General features: G+C 39.1%; 1 protein-coding gene across 3 annotated transcripts in view; it reads left to right on the plus strand.

Moving 5' to 3' along the window:
- Positions 1–17418, plus strand: part of FBXW7 (F-box and WD repeat domain containing 7) — a 179532-nt gene that overhangs the window by 149219 nt on the left and 12895 nt on the right. For all 3 annotated transcript variants that reach the window (XM_039550762.1, XM_010411790.3, XM_039550763.1), the window contains 4 exons: positions 2865–3006; positions 10191–10325; positions 14586–14709; positions 16547–16683. In XM_039550762.1, the coding sequence (XP_039406696.1) occupies positions 2865–3006; positions 10191–10325; positions 14586–14709; positions 16547–16683 (538 nt within the window). The remainder of the gene's footprint in view (positions 1–2864; positions 3007–10190; positions 10326–14585; positions 14710–16546; positions 16684–17418) is intronic.

Consider the following 17418-nt stretch of genomic DNA (forward strand, 5'->3'; position numbering starts at 1 on the left):
TGAAGTAGCCAGACTTGCATTTCTTTGGTTGAGGTTTGTGTTTCATTCTAAATATAGCATGCCCATTTACTTAAGAGACTTTTTGAGGGCTGGAGCATTCTTGGGAATAAAATCAATCAGATTTTAAAAAGGGACATAACCATAAACCCTAAGACTATTAAAATTGTGATCAAATGTATCACTTTGCTATGGTAACAGGAATGAGAGAATGGAAATTCATGTAGGCAGAGCAGACCATCTGATCTTAACGGGAACGCATACGTACTTGCTATCTACAACCTGAAAGTGTTATGGGTTCTGGTCCCCTTCCTTGCTACTCCTGTATGGTACCAGGAAGCACAAATATCTGCTGCTGTTCCTGTCAGGTGCTGTGTGGGGGTAAAGCACTCCTAACCACGAGCAGCAGTAGTGGAGCAGGGCTGTGGATGCACACCTTACAACTGCATTCTTACTATGCAGTTGCCATAACAATTGTGCTTGGATGTCACACTGCTTCCCATCCTGTTTGAATTTACACTATTTTACGTTTTTTCCCCACTATAAGCATCGTCCCTCCCATAAGCACTGCATTTGCCTCCCCAGGCTCTCTGGTGCTTCTTTTGAACATACTACAGTACTGTTCAGTCACTGATGGCTCTTCAAAAGTAGTTTATATTTTATTTCTCCTCCTTTAAGAGGTTTATCAGGTGATGAGTGAAAAGTTAGGCAACAGGTCTTAGGGTTGCTTTTCAGATGTGTAAATGCTGCAGCAGAGTAAAGGAGGCAATGTGTTGTTGCTGAGAGGAACTTGTTGCAGCTTCCACATCCCCCCAAGCCTCAAGGGGGTATCTTCTGATTTCTGAGTCAGTCTAATGGAAGGACTCTCTTGTTGGCCACCAGTTCTTCAGGTGACACGCTGTTCTCTGCACTCCCAGAAGAGCAAGCGGTTCAGCAACAAAGAAAGTACACTTTTTTGTCAAGTGTAACTGTCAGATTCAGAGGAACTGGTGGACTTGTCCAGCTTCCACAGAGACCTGACTCATTGTTTCAGGGGAGTGAAAACATAGAGGAAAAATGAAGCACAAACAAGTATCTTGTGGTTTAATCTCAAGTCAAAGGAAAGAAGCTTTTAGATCCTGTTTTGAGTAACTTGTTTTTGACTGAGAGCCAGTTTACAGCTGAAGAAAGTAAAGTATAACTGTTCTACTGGGGCAAGTTCAAGGCTACATGCTGCTCAGAACCAATGAAAGCTAATTTCAAGTGCCTTATTTTGGACCTTGAACGATAGGCCTTGTGCTGGATCTCTGTGCAGGTGATTAGAATGAGTAAGCTGTAAAATCACATTTTGTTTTAACAATACCTTTAACTGGCATTACTTGGATTTTGAATAGTTATTGTCATAAAAAATCCTTAAAAAACATCTGATCCTCCTCTCTTAAACTCTTTGATTTGGTTTTATCTAAATAATATGTAAGCAAATGATGCAGTTCTTGTGCCTGTTTCCATTTTCCCTAGGATCAGGCACTCTAAAATTGACCAGCTGACTGACCTGTTTGCATATAACAGGTAAAGCCAGTAAACAAATGCCGTTAAGAGGATCCTTCATCTCTGAAACAGTATTTTTATACCAGTTTCTGTTATTACTCAGCAAAATAAACAGTTAAAAGTAGGTGTGCTCAAACCAATCTTTACTTTTCTTGACCACTTTGGGTAAATGTTAGGACATGCTATGATTGTCCTTCAGAACAAGGAAGAGTAGAGTGAAATGTTTGTAGAGCATAATGAGGTAAATATTAAAATGAACTTGCCTTGCATCATTTAAAGCTATTCCTGTAGCCACTGAAAAATCAGTAAACCCACTAAGCTCATGCCTACTAAAAAGCTGGGTTTATCCTACAAAAGAGCAGAGGGTTTTTTGGAGTCTCACACTGTATTTAAAGTGTTCATGCTTGTGCAAATACTACTGGGGTTCCATATTTCCTGCTAGGGAATACGGCTTTGATATTCTGTGAACGAAGTACTTTACATTATGTAAAAAACCGCAAAACTCAAAAACGAAAAAACAACCAACCAACCAAACAAAAAAAACCCAAACCAGAAAACACAGTCAGCTGTATTTCTTTAGACTCCCACAATAGTAGCTTAATCCCAGCTCTTTTAAAAGCTCCATTCCATATGAATGAGCTGGTTTTTAACATGTCAGAGTGAAAAAATCAAACTGTGATTCAGAGAGCACCTTTGGCTCCTTTTCCCTTTTCACTTCACACTCTCCCCCTTAATTCCTGTGTCGTTCCATCAACACACAAACTTTAAAAGACTGTATAGAGTATTTCAAAGCCCAGTTCCAGACCACTAAGCCACCAGAACTGCTTGATATTACTAGCTCTTTGTCAACAAAATATATTAAAACCTAAAAATAGATACTTTTTTCCTTTCTGTTTGGAGATGAAGCAGTACTAGCACATTTCACATACAGGTGGAACTCTGAGATGTGGCTTCCTACATCCCCAGTCAGAAGGCACCAGTGTGGCCCAGAAGGAAAGGAAATACTCTGACAAGGAAGGGAATATGTAAACCTGCATCTTTACACACAGCTTGCTGGCCAGTTAACAGAGTGATAATTTTTCAGCCTTGAAATGTGATCCCTATTTCTCCCCTTGCTGGGGGGCTATCACTGCAGTGGTAGAAGCAGGCAGGTTTATCCAAGTGAGGGACCAATCTCTTGAGTGACCAGCAGAAAAATTCTTCACGTTAATGCTTTTACATGAAGCTAAAGAGTTAAGGTAACAGTTGCAAATTATGTACTAGATTTTTTGTTCTGCAACAGACTCATGAATTTTCCTTGATGTTTTACCTATGGCTGTCACTTTTTGTTTGTATGGCAGTACCACGGGGCTGGTGCCATGTTCCGCCACACCTACGACGTTTGGGGACCTGCGGGCAGCCAATGGCCAGGGACAGCAGCGGCGCCGCATCACATCCGTGCAGCCGCCATCGGGCCTTCAGGAATGGCTGAAAATGTTCCAGGTAACCATGCTTGCAGAAATAAATACCTGGAGCAGCTCTGCCTCCATGGTTTATGTAAGGGAGTGCTTCAGGAGAGTTGGTCCTCCTTATACATCCCAGAATGTCTCTGCCATTGAGTTTTTGCTCTCTTGCAATAACAAATGGGCATCAACTTTAAGGAATACTTGTTCCCTGTTTCAGCAAGTTACTGCAGAGACTGATAAAAAATAACAGCTTTCACTTTTTTCTTAATAATATAGCCCTTCCTGTTTAATGCTTTCACATTTTCTGCAAAGTCTGTCCAATGTGTAATGGCTTCCTCCATGGCCTCAAGCCGTTTTCACTTGAGACTAGTAAACTGGTGCATGGTTTTCTTCAGTGCAGTTATAGCACTAGATTTGTCACAAGTCTGGTGTCTTCTAAGAATAGAAAGAAAAGTTTATCAAAAATAGATTAAAAGGAAACTCAATGTGTATTTTTACTGATCTCTGTGTACTGAACATGTCAGCCAGCACATGTGTACAGAGTTGAAGGGAGGGAAGGAGAGAAGAGGCTTTTCGTATCTTTTAAAATCCCTTCAGCAACGCCTAAAAATAACTTAAGTAGACAAAAGAAAAGATGTGAAGGACAGTGCTATGGACCACTTGCACAGGTTGAAACTGAAATCTGCCTGGACACCAGTCGGGGAGCACCTGAGCCAATTTTGTGTATGTTAATACAAGCACAGCTTGGGGCAGGCCTCTGCTTCTGGTCCACAACCTGTACCATGGGGATCTTAACTGTACATTTTGTTCTGTAATTTAAGAAGCAGATGAGTCTTAGTCATTGATTTGAAAAATGGAAATATTATGTCTTCCTGTCTTGATTAATAAACCATTTCTTCTAAAAGCATTTTCAAAAGGAGCAACTAACAAATACAGGCATTGTTTCAGTTACTGTAACAGGCAAAGATAGAAGAGCAATGTTGTAGATACAGGTAGCTAGCATACAATTTTGCAGGCAGAAGTGGCTTGATTCATGCTGCCACATAATACCATTGATCTCAATCACTGTCAGTTCTGAACATTAAAATAATAATGTAGAACGTCTTTCCTCCTTATTTTTACACATTTATGATCTGCTTAAACCAGTGGAAGCTTGAAATTAAGATTCTTGTACACATCATTCAATTTCTTAAAAATATTCACATTTAATTACTGTGGTGTATCTTTTTTGAGACTGTTCATAGAAATATGTCTTTTTAACCCCTAAGAATCATATTTGAATGGTACTACATATACATATGGTAATGTAATACTGCATTGTATTTTAACATTTTGTAATGTTAAAATATTTCTACTAACAACGGCTATTTTGTTACTGACAATGTGTAACGTATTTTTACATAAGATTGATACTTAGCAATAGTTACATATTTTTTAAAAAGATTATGGAAGTCTGAAGTGTTTGAGACAGTGGTGCAGACACATGACAGGAAGAGCAATGCTATCAGCTGTTTGGTTAGGATAGTGGTCTGCAAGCCCATGAAAATTTTGCCTGTGTAGACAAATGTGTGCAGTGTGTAATGCAGAGAACGTGTTTTATACTTATATGTTTAGATACTTTCAACTTGTCAAAATACTTAGTTGCACCACTAAATGCTTGAATGTTGATCTATACTATTGGGAGAGAGAGGGAGGCCTCTCTCTCTCCTAACTGGAGATCATTGAGCAGCACTTATTGATCACATCTGTCACTAGTAGTTTTTATTGTATTCACAAAAGGGAGTCCCTTACTTTAGAATGAAAAGCTTTCAGAGTCATGTGGTTCTATCCCAGTGTTACATCTGCTTGCCTCCTCGTTTTCTATGTGCTTATTTTTCACATGAGTTTCATGAAAGGGGCAAGTCCTAAACAGCCAAATGATAAAAGCACATTCATAGGGGAGGTAGCTCTGCCCAAAGGGCAAGATTAAATGGCACATGCAGCATCATTCTTGCAATACAAAGTTTTTCCTGTAGAGAAATAGGAATGAGAGAGCTTTCTTCTTGTACTGTGCACTTGCTAGGCCAGCTTAATAGCACTCTTATATAAAAATATACTTCCAATTAATTTTAAAGCTAAATCTCTAAAGGCATGTTAGGGGGACATATGTACTGTTTCAGGTAAAACCGTTCTTTGGCACAGAAGCTGGCAGTGACCAGTGATACTGAGTTGTTTAGAGGACTCTCACCTGTGTGTTGGCCTTCAGTCCTTCTCCTGTGTTATCTTTTCAGATAAAATCAAGACCACTCTGCAAACATTAAGAAAACTTAAGGAGATCTATAAGGGTTTTTTTAACTTTACTTTTTATGTGAACTTCCTGTTGTTTTGTTTTATAGTTGATCTAAGCCTATTATTTTGAAAGTAACAAAATAATGCAGAAGGGAGAAACAGTTGTGTAGTTCCACTTTCCCTTTAAAAATAAAGTTGTATATGGATTTCAGTGAAGTCTGGAAAAAAGAGTAGAAAGGCATTTTATTAGATTCAAACCAGTTAATTTCTTAAAGGCCTGTTTGTTTTATCTGCTTTGCAGTGGCTCTTGACTTCAGGTCTTTTTAAATTCCACTCTTAGAGTTTTTAAAACCCAGTGCCCCAGTGTATCTTTACAAAATTTCTTCCTTTACAAGAAGTTTTAAGTCACCAAATTGCTTGCCGTAAGGAAAAAAAAAAGTCAGCTGGATGCTAAGTTCAGTCAGAGCTGGTATTTACTTTATAAATTACTAAGCTCTCCATTCTTCCTACTTCATATATGTAGGGTGTTGGTTTTTTTCATTTAAATAATTTGTTAAGAAATGGAATTTTCATGGAAAACTGATTTTGAAAAGTTGTTCCATACACACTAATATAGGCAATCACTTTGAATAACTAGTGAATGCTATCATTTTACCTAAAATTGGAAGCATTTTTTTCACAGCAGTTTAGATAGTGTCCAAAATGCTTTTGCCATATCTGGCTGGCGAGAGTACTGTTCTTTTTTTTACATAAATAATTGGCTTAGCCACCTAAATTCAAATTACTTACCATTCTCCATTTCTTATTTTTCCAGAGATGCTCAGGAATGAATACATGTACTGGGTAGTCCAACTCTTATGTGAAGCAGGCAGTAAAGATTTTATCATAACCAGCATTGCAGCATTTTCTGCTCTGTGTCTTGTGGTGGGACTAGGTCAGGGGCTGGCGTTTCTGTGCAACCACTACATGCAGCTTTGGAGAGATCTGCACTCCAGCTTCATGCCCCCTCTTGGCTGTGTCACCATTACTGGTTTGTTTCAGAGGAGGAGTGCAGACTTGCAGCAGGTCTCCTGCCCTTCCCTGCTTATTTCCCACTGGTTTGGCTCTCGTGGCAGATTTGTTACATACAAATTCAACTGGTTTCAGGAGAAGCTACGTTATCCAACCTCTAGCAGGGATGTAGGGTCTGAACCAGTCACAGCTCCTCTAGACAAGGTCTATCACATGTGCTGCAAATGTTCAGGGGACCACACTGGGAACTGGGACTCTGATAATGGGTTAATGAGGGGACTTCAGCACCAGCTGCTCCTGAATCCCTCCTGATGTGACAAGCTACTTGCTGATGTAGATGGTGTTTCTTTCAGTGCTTATGTGCTATTTTTGTCCAGACTGAGATACCCTCGAGGTGGGGGATGGCAGGATTTTTGATAACTGATCCAAGGGCTGGACAGAAACAGGCTCCAAGAAGAGCCCTTCTGCAGGTCTCAGTAATGACAGACCTCCATTAACAGAACTTAGTAATGGAGAACAGTACCTTGAAGTTAAACCCTTTAAAATAGATTGTCCTTAATATAGCTATTATCGCAAAAGGATATAATTGCTACAAGCTGTAATTGTACAAATTGAAGGTAGCAGATGATAGCTGAGCAATAGAAAAGTGCAGGTCATGGAAGAGGAGAGGTGCAGAAACAGATGATAAAAAAACAGGTGGCAGGTTAGACAGAAGGTATGAGGTGGAAGTTGTAGAAGCAGCAAAGATGTTTATATTGATTGTAAGAAAGGGATGACATTTGCACACAGTAGTGAAGGGGGAAAAGAAGGGATAGTTCTCAGGTAGGAAGTGCCATCGTTGCAGCAGCTGCTTTACTGGATGAGGAAATGGTATGAAAAGCCAGAAGACCTTGACTGACAAATCAACACCTCCCTGAGGAATGGGAGGAAAGAGTGTGTATGTTTCTTTATGATTCTGAAGTCATTAAAAGAGCAGTGTCAGTCAGCTCTGCTGGCTTCCCAAGGGCTATGTGAATGAATCCTGGAGTTACCTTTTCTAGGGGAACCTCTGCCCATAATAAAAGCTTTCGTTTAATTTTACATTAAAATTAAACTTCAGTTTTGAAGACAAAGAGAGCACAGGAAGACAATTAAGCAAAAACATTTTAAAGATAAAGTATCTTATTTCCAAGGTTCTTCAATTTGAAAGGGAATTGGGTGGTAGAAATCCAAGGTGTCTGGTCACAATGCCACCTGTCTCAAAAGTCTCTGGTTATCTGCAAGGTTTGAAACTTTGCAAACTGTTTGGTTACTTTTTCTTTCTCTTCTGCAACATTTGCTCACTGTTGTTTCTCATCAAAGCCACCAAGTTACTCCTTATCCTTTCTGCCTAATGAGCTACATGCAGTTTTCTTGCAAATGGATCAAGCTACAGGGCCCAGAAACAGAATTTGCTAGTCTTGTCTTCGTTAATGCAAACAGTTGTGTTCATCTGGCAAAGCTTCCTCCCAATTTTCCATGCCAGACATTTCCCTCAGAGACCTCTTACCAACTGTAGCTGGAGGTTTGTTTGCTTAAGTGAAAAACTGAGGGGACAATGTCCTAGAGACATTTTGTAGCAGTTGATTGCTTAAAAAGATCCGTAGGAAGCTGCCTGTATCCATCCCCTAATGATGATGGACAGATAAAAGAGGGTGCTGCTTTTAGTCATTAACAACTCTTTCCCATTCTTGAATCTTTTCCCTTTTCTGTCCAGATCTGTATTAAGTTTTAAAACCCAACTAAGTGTAAGAGAGTTACAGATTAAGATAGCATACAGTGATATTATTAATCAATAACATTTTGGTAACTGCTAGCAACATTTGCCACAACAGCAAACCGTGTTCATCAGGTAGAGTTGTTCTAGTAAATGTAGCTGCTTATAAATTGAGAGTAGACTGACCTTGGAAGTTTTTATTATGAGGAAGTAGCACAGGTATTACTTTCCCTCTTTTTAATTCTCCTAAATTCAAACACGGCTGACAGATGAGATTAAAGACTGCACACGTTTGTACCTAACACCAGCTAAGCTGTGGGTTAATGAAACTAACAGCAGTTGGAAAGTTGGTGAGATAAACAGTTCTTCAGTGCATGATTTATGAAGAACTGCTCTGTGATGCAAATGTTTCTATTGAAAGAAATTTATAATAAATGCCATTTACAACAGCACTGCTGCAACTTTGGCTGAGACATTCTTGTTTCTTTTTGATATTCTAAGGTATTGGGTATGAGACATGGAAACCCTCATCTCCTGTGTGGCACTCTATGTGCACACAGGTGGATGGGGAATGTTTTCTTGCCAGCTTAAACCATTTACCAATTTTACCACACGGTGTGTGGAAAGGCTCAGGTCAGGAACTTCCTCCTCCATTAGGGCAGGCTGTCCAGTACCTGGTGCACATTTGCTGCAGGGTGAAAGTGTGGCAGTGGGGTGAGGCAGCTGCTGTGCATGGCTGCTCCCACAGCAGTCCCATGGGAGGGTGCTCACTCAGCTGGGAGCTGCCTCCACTGCCCTGAGGGACTCGGGTCACCTGAAAGTCTCCTGGGCCATTGTTTGGGTAAATGATACTTCTACTGACTTTTGGTGTATTTTGATGTTTTAATTAGGGAGAAATGATGCAACACAGTGATCTTTCTACCTTGAGTAAAGCTGGGTGTTTATTTGGCTTTGCATTCACTTTCAGAAATTCCACCTTCTTCTTCACTTGCCTCATTGTTCTGCAGAAACTGCACAGTACACAAACATTGTAGTATTGTGGAGACTGGAGTGAATTGTCAGAGTCAAATCCAGGGAACTGAAATTTAGAGCATTAGTAAAGGTCCTGAGCTACCTTACAATTAAGATTTCTGTATTAATCTGCCATGTATCTTGCCTTTTTTTTTTTTTTTCAGTTAGCCTCTTGCCGCAACTGTAATATCATTTGTATATGCTAATTTACTTGTAAATGTTACTCTAGAAGACATTTGAGAATAGGAACGTGAATCTGCTCTCAAAAACTGTGATGTGTCATTTTCTCTCTAAGGCTTTATTTGTGCTCTAATTCTGTTGCTAAATCAGCTAGCAGTGGCTGTTGTTTTTTCCTGTAATTTTTTTTTAAATTGTTTTCACATAACAAATCAAAGCTCTTTGATGAGCACAGATGAGTTTAAGACATGATTTTTGGATCTGCAGTATATTAAGTTATTATTTTTTTTCTACAAATGATGCTCCTAATCTGCTATGCTCCCAATTGAGTGCCGTATTAAAATCTTCAAATTTTATAGTGCCCATTAGTAAAAATGTGGAGTAAGAAAATTACCAATCAGAATTCCCTGTTTATTCAAGTGTAAATTGATACTTACAAAATCTGCATTGGTTTATAGCCAGGATTCTGAAATTACAACATTGTCACTTAGGGACATACTGTAGTAATAAGCAGACAGTAAGCTAATGTACTTTTGGAGAAAGTTTTTTACTTTCCTTTCCTCTCATTTCAAGATTTTGGTCTACCAGATGAAACATGAAGGTTAAAAGCTATCATCTCACTTGAATGCACAATAGGGAAAGGGAGTTCATTCTATTGCAACCCCTCCGTTGTCTGTAACGTGTGTGTAGATTTCATCAACTTCAAAAGAAGCTTAATTAATTTAATTATTATTACTAAATATTATTATCTATTTAATTGCCAATCTGAATGTGTGCGTATAACAAATCCTTTCTTAGCTTATGAATTAGTGTAGTAATTTTGAATATTTTGTGTTGATTAACTCCTCGTTTTTGTGTCATTAGCATGAGCATTTATCTCCTGCCGTTTTATATGCTTGTATATAGTTCGGTGAGGAAACTTCATTTGCCTTATTGGCACAGCAATGGCACTTACTGATATAAACCAAACCAGTTTGTTAAACTAAGCTCACTGTTTCTTTCTTCTTCTTCCCTTGCAGAGCTGGAGCGGACCAGAGAAGTTACTTGCTTTAGATGAGCTCATCGATAGTTGTGAACCAACCCAAGTAAAACACATGATGCAAGTGATAGAGCCCCAGTTTCAAAGAGACTTCATTTCCTTGCTCCCAAAAGAGGTGAGAATTATGGGATAATACTGGATCCTGCAGTGCATTGGCTGCCATCTTTAGAAAACTTCTGTGCTAATTTTGTAGTGATGTAAGCTCGTGTTAGAGGTTCACCGTTTGGAACACTGCCATAACATGGCTACTGTAATTTCAGATTGACATACCTCTATCTCTTGATAGCATTGAGATACTTGGAAATACAGATGGCCCCTTTAAACAAAATCCCAATAGCTCTAAAAATATCTCTGTATCTTAATTGGGCCAATTGTGCTTTTTTTTTTGAGAGCTAATTCTGTTAGGGCACACACACACAAAAATTTCCTCTGGATGTAAGACCTCTCTGCACATTATTCTGTTAGTGTAAGCATTATTTTTAATGCTCTGCATGGTGAGTGTTTTGTTAATGTTATTTTTGAATTTATTTTAGACAAATGGAACCCTAAAATCTCTACCAAATAGACCAAAAGTAAACCCAGAAAAGCACTCCTTATTAAGAATAAAGCCAAACTGTAATTAAGCAGACACCTTACAGTAAATCCTTCACTGAAAATCAGATCATGTTGTATCCAGTTAAAGAGAAACTGAGATTTAGATTTCGGTCCACACAAGAGTAATTTGTGATGTCATCACAACCTGAATGTGAGGGTGGATATCCAGGGTTATGAAGCCAGTTTGCTGCAGTTATTGAATAAATGTATTTTAGTTGGCTTATAAATAGTAGTTCTCATCTTGATTGATTTTAGGGAGGTAAGTCTCAGTTCCTAACACTTTGCAAAGCAAGTTCTCTTAAGTTATTCTGGTGTTTGTATTTGGTTGCTATCTTTGACATGGTTTTATTACCTGAAGACTGTTTCATGTCTCTGTTCTTTGACATCTTTTCTGGCATATATCCTATTTTTGAATACTTAGTTGTACAAAACCCTTCTTTCCTTTAATACACTGTCATATCTTCACAAGTCTGGAAGTGTCCCAGCCTTCCCTTGCTGGCTGGCATTTATAAGGGTTGGAATCAATTTATGCAGCAAGTATTAACTTAGTACACAGGACATGAGATTAGTATTTAGGGAAGCACTTTCTGCAGCAACCTTCTCAGGGAGTGGAAAGGACACTGGGGGAGGAGAAGAGTTCAGCAGCACCTCTGCATGGTTGCCCTGTTTCTAGAGAAGCTGCCCAAAGCATCAGAGGCAGAGGAAGGCAACAAAGACTTTATATTTGGAAGAGACAGAAGATACTTTGCCACTTCTGCATCTATTCAGTCTGGAAATTTAATAGAGAATTGATAACAGGAATTCAAAGACAATTTCTCTTTGCATGGTTTTGTGGCAGTACTCATTCAAGTACAACCAGTGATCTAGTTACTTACTGTAACTAAAGATCATGCTATAATTTCAGTTTTCACAATTTCTTCTCAGAAAAGATACAGTACTTAGCAGTAAAACTTCCTCACTTAGATTTCTTGACTCCATTGTAAACTACTGATGTTTAATTTGTTTATTTCTAGTGGGTTTCCTGCCTCTTGAACCAGAATATTGCAATGCTTAGCTTCATGACAGGCTGACTTCACCAGTGGAGTTGGCTTGAATAATTTTTGCTTCCTAACCCCGAGTCACTGTCACCAAAATTACCCGAGTTAAAAAAAGCCACTGAGCTGACTCCACCATCTCCTCTGCTCTTCCCTCACCCAGATGTCCCCAGCAGTGCTGTCCCCAGCTGCTGAGTGCTGGCTGCACGGGGGGTGACGCACTGAGCTGTGGGGGCATGAGCGAGTTGTCGGGGTCAGTAATTCCATGAAGAGGCTTCCCTAGAGGAGCCAGCATCCTGTGAAAACACGCTCCCTTGGGTTGTCACTCCACGTTAACATCTGTACTTATCTCCAGTGCTGTTGGATGCAGTGCACTGATTTTATTACCAAACCAGAACAAGAAGATGATGTGGACAGGAGGGCTTTGCTTCAAAACCATTTTCTGATATGCAAAGATAGTAATTTAATAGCCAAATAACCAAAGAAATGTTTGCTTTCCTCCCGAGAAAACATGCAGTCAAACAATTAATATGAAATAAATACTCCTGTTTTCTTGCTGGGACTTTAGAAATAATTATTTGAATTATTTATGAAAATGAGGTCAAGAAACCAATAGATGAAGAGTTTTGCGGAAATCAGCCATAGGAATTTTGTTGGTTCTGTGTGTGTAAATGAAGAAAAAGGCAAGAGACCACTTACTATTGGGTGCTATTAACACTGCAAGAGAGTAGTCCTAAATCCAGTTCAGGCAAAGGTCAGATCTTTGCTACCTGGAATTTTCTTATAACTAGATCCATGAGCTGAGACAAAGGGATGTCATCTTTTATCCACTACTAATCTTAAAGTCAGCTGCAGGCTGTGTTGACCATTGATGACTATTTAGATAAATGTAATCTAAAATAAATGTTATCCATATTTAACCTGGTTTAGAATGATTTGGCTCATAGGTTTAATTAACACCAGCTTAGCAAATGTCTGTGTCTCTATATATAGGACAAGTAATATTTAAACAAACTGCTATCAACTGAGGAACATTCAGCAAAAAATGGAAAGGATCTGTGTCATGTTTGAGTTTTGCCACATGCAGGTCTATGTGATGTGTGCTAGGAAACAACACTTCTTCAGTAATTTCACGTGCCAGGAATTAAGACAGAAAGTCTAAAAGGACTTGTTGCTCCTGTAATAGAGAGCCTTACAACAGATCCCAAATGCTGACTGCCTGAGTGAGGACAGAAGAAAATTCTTCAGATTTGTGGCCTGGGGTGCCTACGGGATCTAACACATCATTTAAGGCACAGGTCCCTCAAATGTGGAGTCCTGTGTGCTCCCTGTGAGCTGCAGGTGATGACTTGAAAAGAAGGTGTGCGTGCCACCAAAATGCAAACAGTCGTGACATGCTGATTATTTATTTCCTGCTCAGTCACTGGCTTGTCTAGATTAATAAAAAACAATAAATAAGTAAATATTTCTCACAAAATAAGGTCAAAAATCTCCTGAGGCCAACAGCCTGCAGTTATGACTTCCTCAGTAAATTTCAGTCTTTGCTGCTTTGAAGGGCAGATTCTGTTTATGTCTATCTATCTACCTATCTCATAACTTCAGCTAAAAATTAAATTGAAAGTCCTAAACAAAATACACGGCAAGCAGAAGTAAAAGTGGATGATCTGATTTCCTTGACAGCTTCTGCATCCTGTTAGTTACTGACAAAGACCCCAGTGTGTGAGCACGTTAGTAGTTCTCTGCATCACTGTTTATCAATACTGTTCTTTCTGCAGAGTTTTTTGGGACTCTGTGCGTTTCCTGTGACTTCCCTGCATCTTACACTTATTTTCCATGCCTAGGGAGTTGCATTGTTACTGTCAAGTAGAAGCCCTTAATGATAGCTGTCCTTGTGTTTTGGATTGTGTTTTACATGTCTCTATTTAAGCGTTCAGTACATCTGAAGATATAGGTGGAGATTTTGGGGGCTTTATTGTGGGGCTAAGCTATATGGCTTAGCTCAGTCAGACAAGGTCTGAATTTTCCCAACTTTAGTTTGTCACATGGAAAGCTCATCTTGTATTTACTTTCTGAGGCTCATTAGGATTTGCTATGTGGTTTTGATAGCACACTGTACTCAAGTTACATATCTTGATCCTACTGCATCCCAATCCATAAAGCTCCTTGTAACTCCACCCAGGAGGGTGTTTGCATTCTGAACAGAAAATGAGCGATACCTGTACTGCCTTCCCTACGGCTGCAGAGTGTTTCTGAGCCCTGGTGAATGTAGCATTTACTTTTCTATATTTGGGCTTTCTGAGTGATGTTACCCATCACAATGCACATCCCTATTTGCTCACATGGCGAGCACTGTACTTCTTAGTTCAACTCTCAAAATAACTTTTGGTGTAATTGTTAGCTAAAAGAACATAGACATAATTACTTTGGTAATAATTCTAATGATTCAAAGTAATGTGGATTACATTTTAAAAAAATGTAATAAGTATTTCAGCTGACATCTATTTTCTTGCAAATGCAAGAATCGTTTTGTGATATGATCTGTAAGGATTTAGTTACTTAAGATGATTGTTACATTTCCACATGCCCACAGGAATAAACTGGAGTCTCTTAAGTTTCAGAGATTGTTTAATAATTTATCGTTCCAATTTTCTGTATTTCAGCCCCTGATGTGTGATAGTAAATGGAGTTGTTTCACTTTTCTCTTCAAAAGCAGTGCAGAAAATACACTTTCTTCTTATTTTTTACAGCTGGCACTGTATGTGCTGTCATTCCTGGAACCCAGGGACCTTCTGCAGGCAGCCCAGACATGCCGTTACTGGAGAATTCTGGCTGAAGATAATCTTCTCTGGAGAGAGAAATGCAAAGAGGAGGGTAAGGCTGAGCAAAATGATGGATGTAATGGTCGAAGTGTTGCTGTCATAAAAAGTGCAGTTCATTTACATAATAAGCTTAAAGTTTTATGAAGGCAATTCGTGTGACTTTAGATTTAGTGCTAGTTATGCTTTGGGCTACATGGTATGTATCTCTGTTGAAAGCAGGAAATAGAAATAATCCATGGAGTGCTAGAGTTTAGGCTTGAGTATCTTATTTATAAAGTATACCAGTTGCATGGTTTTAGAATACAGTTGGGTTTGCTTTTTGAGGATTTTGTTTATTCAAAATGCAACCAAAAGAAATAACAGCTGAGATGTAAAAATGATAGTATAGTCTGGCAGTTTGTAACATGGAGGAAAAACTGTTTCAGTGGTTGGTAGAAGGGCTGCTGTAATTTCACATCACTTGTAGGATAATTAACACAGAGATGGCATGCGGTAGTGGGAGAAGGAGCTAAAAGGATTGCTTGGAGAGGGACACACAGTCCGTTAGCCACGTGGATATTATCCTGCTCATGCCAATTCAAGAAGATATGGTGGTCCAGCACTGATATGAATAGGCAAAAAAAGGCTCCCATGAAAGTATTTGTGCACATGAAGAGCGTAAGCTTTTATTTTTAAGGAGAATTATAGGAACAAGGAGTCTCTTTGGGGGGGGTAAGACCACATACATGTGATCCCAGAGCAGTATTGTCTTGGACACAGGACCCTGTCCAGACTGCCTTGGAGTATGGAGACAAAGACTTGTGAGAGGTTGATGCAAAGGCTTCAAAAAACATGACAATGTCAATTGTAGCTGGCTATTTGTAAGGGCACCTAAACTAATTTGTTTTCTTTTGTGATGGAAAGCAGGTGTCTAACCTCCTGGATCTTCTCTAAAGATTCTCCTCTTAAAAATTTCAGTGAAAATGCATTAAAAGGACAGAGTGAGAAAAAAGGAGAAGGTTGAGAGGGGAATGAGCTTACGTTTGTGAGTTTACAAGTAAGAATAAATACATCCAGGCAGGAGAGCACAGGCAAGCAGACCAGTATTGCAGCCTGCTTAGCCTCATTGAGCTGCTCAGTAACATGAAGGAGCCCTTAATTCAAGACTTGAAGGCAGAGATGGGGCTAAAGTCAGAAGAGTGAAATCCACATACTGGTAAGAGACAAGACTCCTGCCAGTAATGAAATGCAGTGGAGAGAGGAGCTGCATAGAAAAGAGAGCAGGGTGAGAGAATTGTATAAAAAGCTGTATCTGTAGTAGCAAGGCTAAAACAAAGCACTGCTGCTTAAGTGTCAAGTCAGAAAGGGCATAGCTATACTTAAATTCCAGCCAAGAGAGGACAATACCAAAAGCACTGAGCCTTTCAGATCAAGAAAGTAATTAAAAGCTCACTAATACCAGGAGTCACAGTGAACTTAAAGATGGGTGACCAGAGTGGAGAACCACTGACAGAAAGGTTGACTTCTTGAACTGTTCCTGAATAAGTATAGGAGTGGTTAAGGAGGTTTTTGGACAATACCCATTTGTAAAAGGCAATATTCTGCTGCATTGCCTCAGAAAGGGGGATCCAAACTCAAGCTAGGAGGTTGCCAGCAAGGCAAAATGAACTAGAGCATTCTCAGTCATGATTATGGTAATGATTATGCTGAACTGACAAGGACAGACAGAGTATAAATCTCGGAGGAGCAGGGTGGTGTCACTGACACACAAATGTTGGCATGCAGGCGGTTGTTACATTTCTGCCGTATTTTAATGTCAGGGGTCACAGTAAAGGTTTGGGAGGGAAAGTGTTTTTTGTGGGGTGGCCTCATCTCTTCCCCTCCCCCCCATTTTTAAAATTCCATTTTAGGGATTGATGAACCATTACATATCAAAAGGAGGAAAGTAATAAAACCAGGCTTTATACACAGTCCGTGGAAAAGCGCCTACATCAGACAGCACAGGATTGATACCAACTGGCGGCGAGGAGAGCTGAAATCGCCCAAGGTGAGGTTCTGAGCTCTGTGCACGGGGCCGTGAACAAAGCAGGATCAGCTCGTGGCTTGGGTTCTTTCCTTTGGACAAACAAGTCTATCCATGCACAAAAAGCAGTGAATTGCTCCAGAAAAATAATTTGTATTTTCGCTTTAAATTATAATCTGACCCCCATATTGGGAATGTGTTATGATCCATACTGCAGAATTCTTTCACTGCTCTTCTAATAATTTCTGTACAATTTAATGAATTCTTATAAATATGCCAGTCTCTTTGAGACAGATAATTGCAGAGACTTGATTGGAAATACTTATATTTAAACATACAGACACATATATTGTATATCTATAAGTGTATATGTATGTATTGGTAGAGCTGGGTCATGTTGCAGCATAAAAATACTCCACAACTGTTCTGTGATCAATTCATGCTTTATTTTTAAATGTATTCTTCTAAATTGAGCAGCACAAGACAATAACTTCATTCTGTGTTAGGATTTGGGGGGGGTTTCTGAATGTTAAAATTATTTTAATGACGTTTATATTTATCACTACATCCTTTCCAATATGAAGATATGAAGCAATATTTCAAACCTTTTGTAAATAAAAATAGCAACTCTCTAATCAAACCTGATAATGAACAAGCAGCCAGAAATGTGAAGAAAACCCATACTCATGGCTTTTTAAGGTTTTAAGGCGATTTACCTGCTTTCTTAATTAAAAACAACAAAATAAAATAAGAACAAAA

The sequence above is a fragment of the Corvus cornix genome, chromosome 4 (assembly GCF_000738735.6).
Source record: "Corvus cornix cornix isolate S_Up_H32 chromosome 4, ASM73873v5, whole genome shotgun sequence".
Lineage (NCBI taxonomy): Eukaryota > Metazoa > Chordata > Aves > Passeriformes > Corvidae > Corvus > Corvus cornix.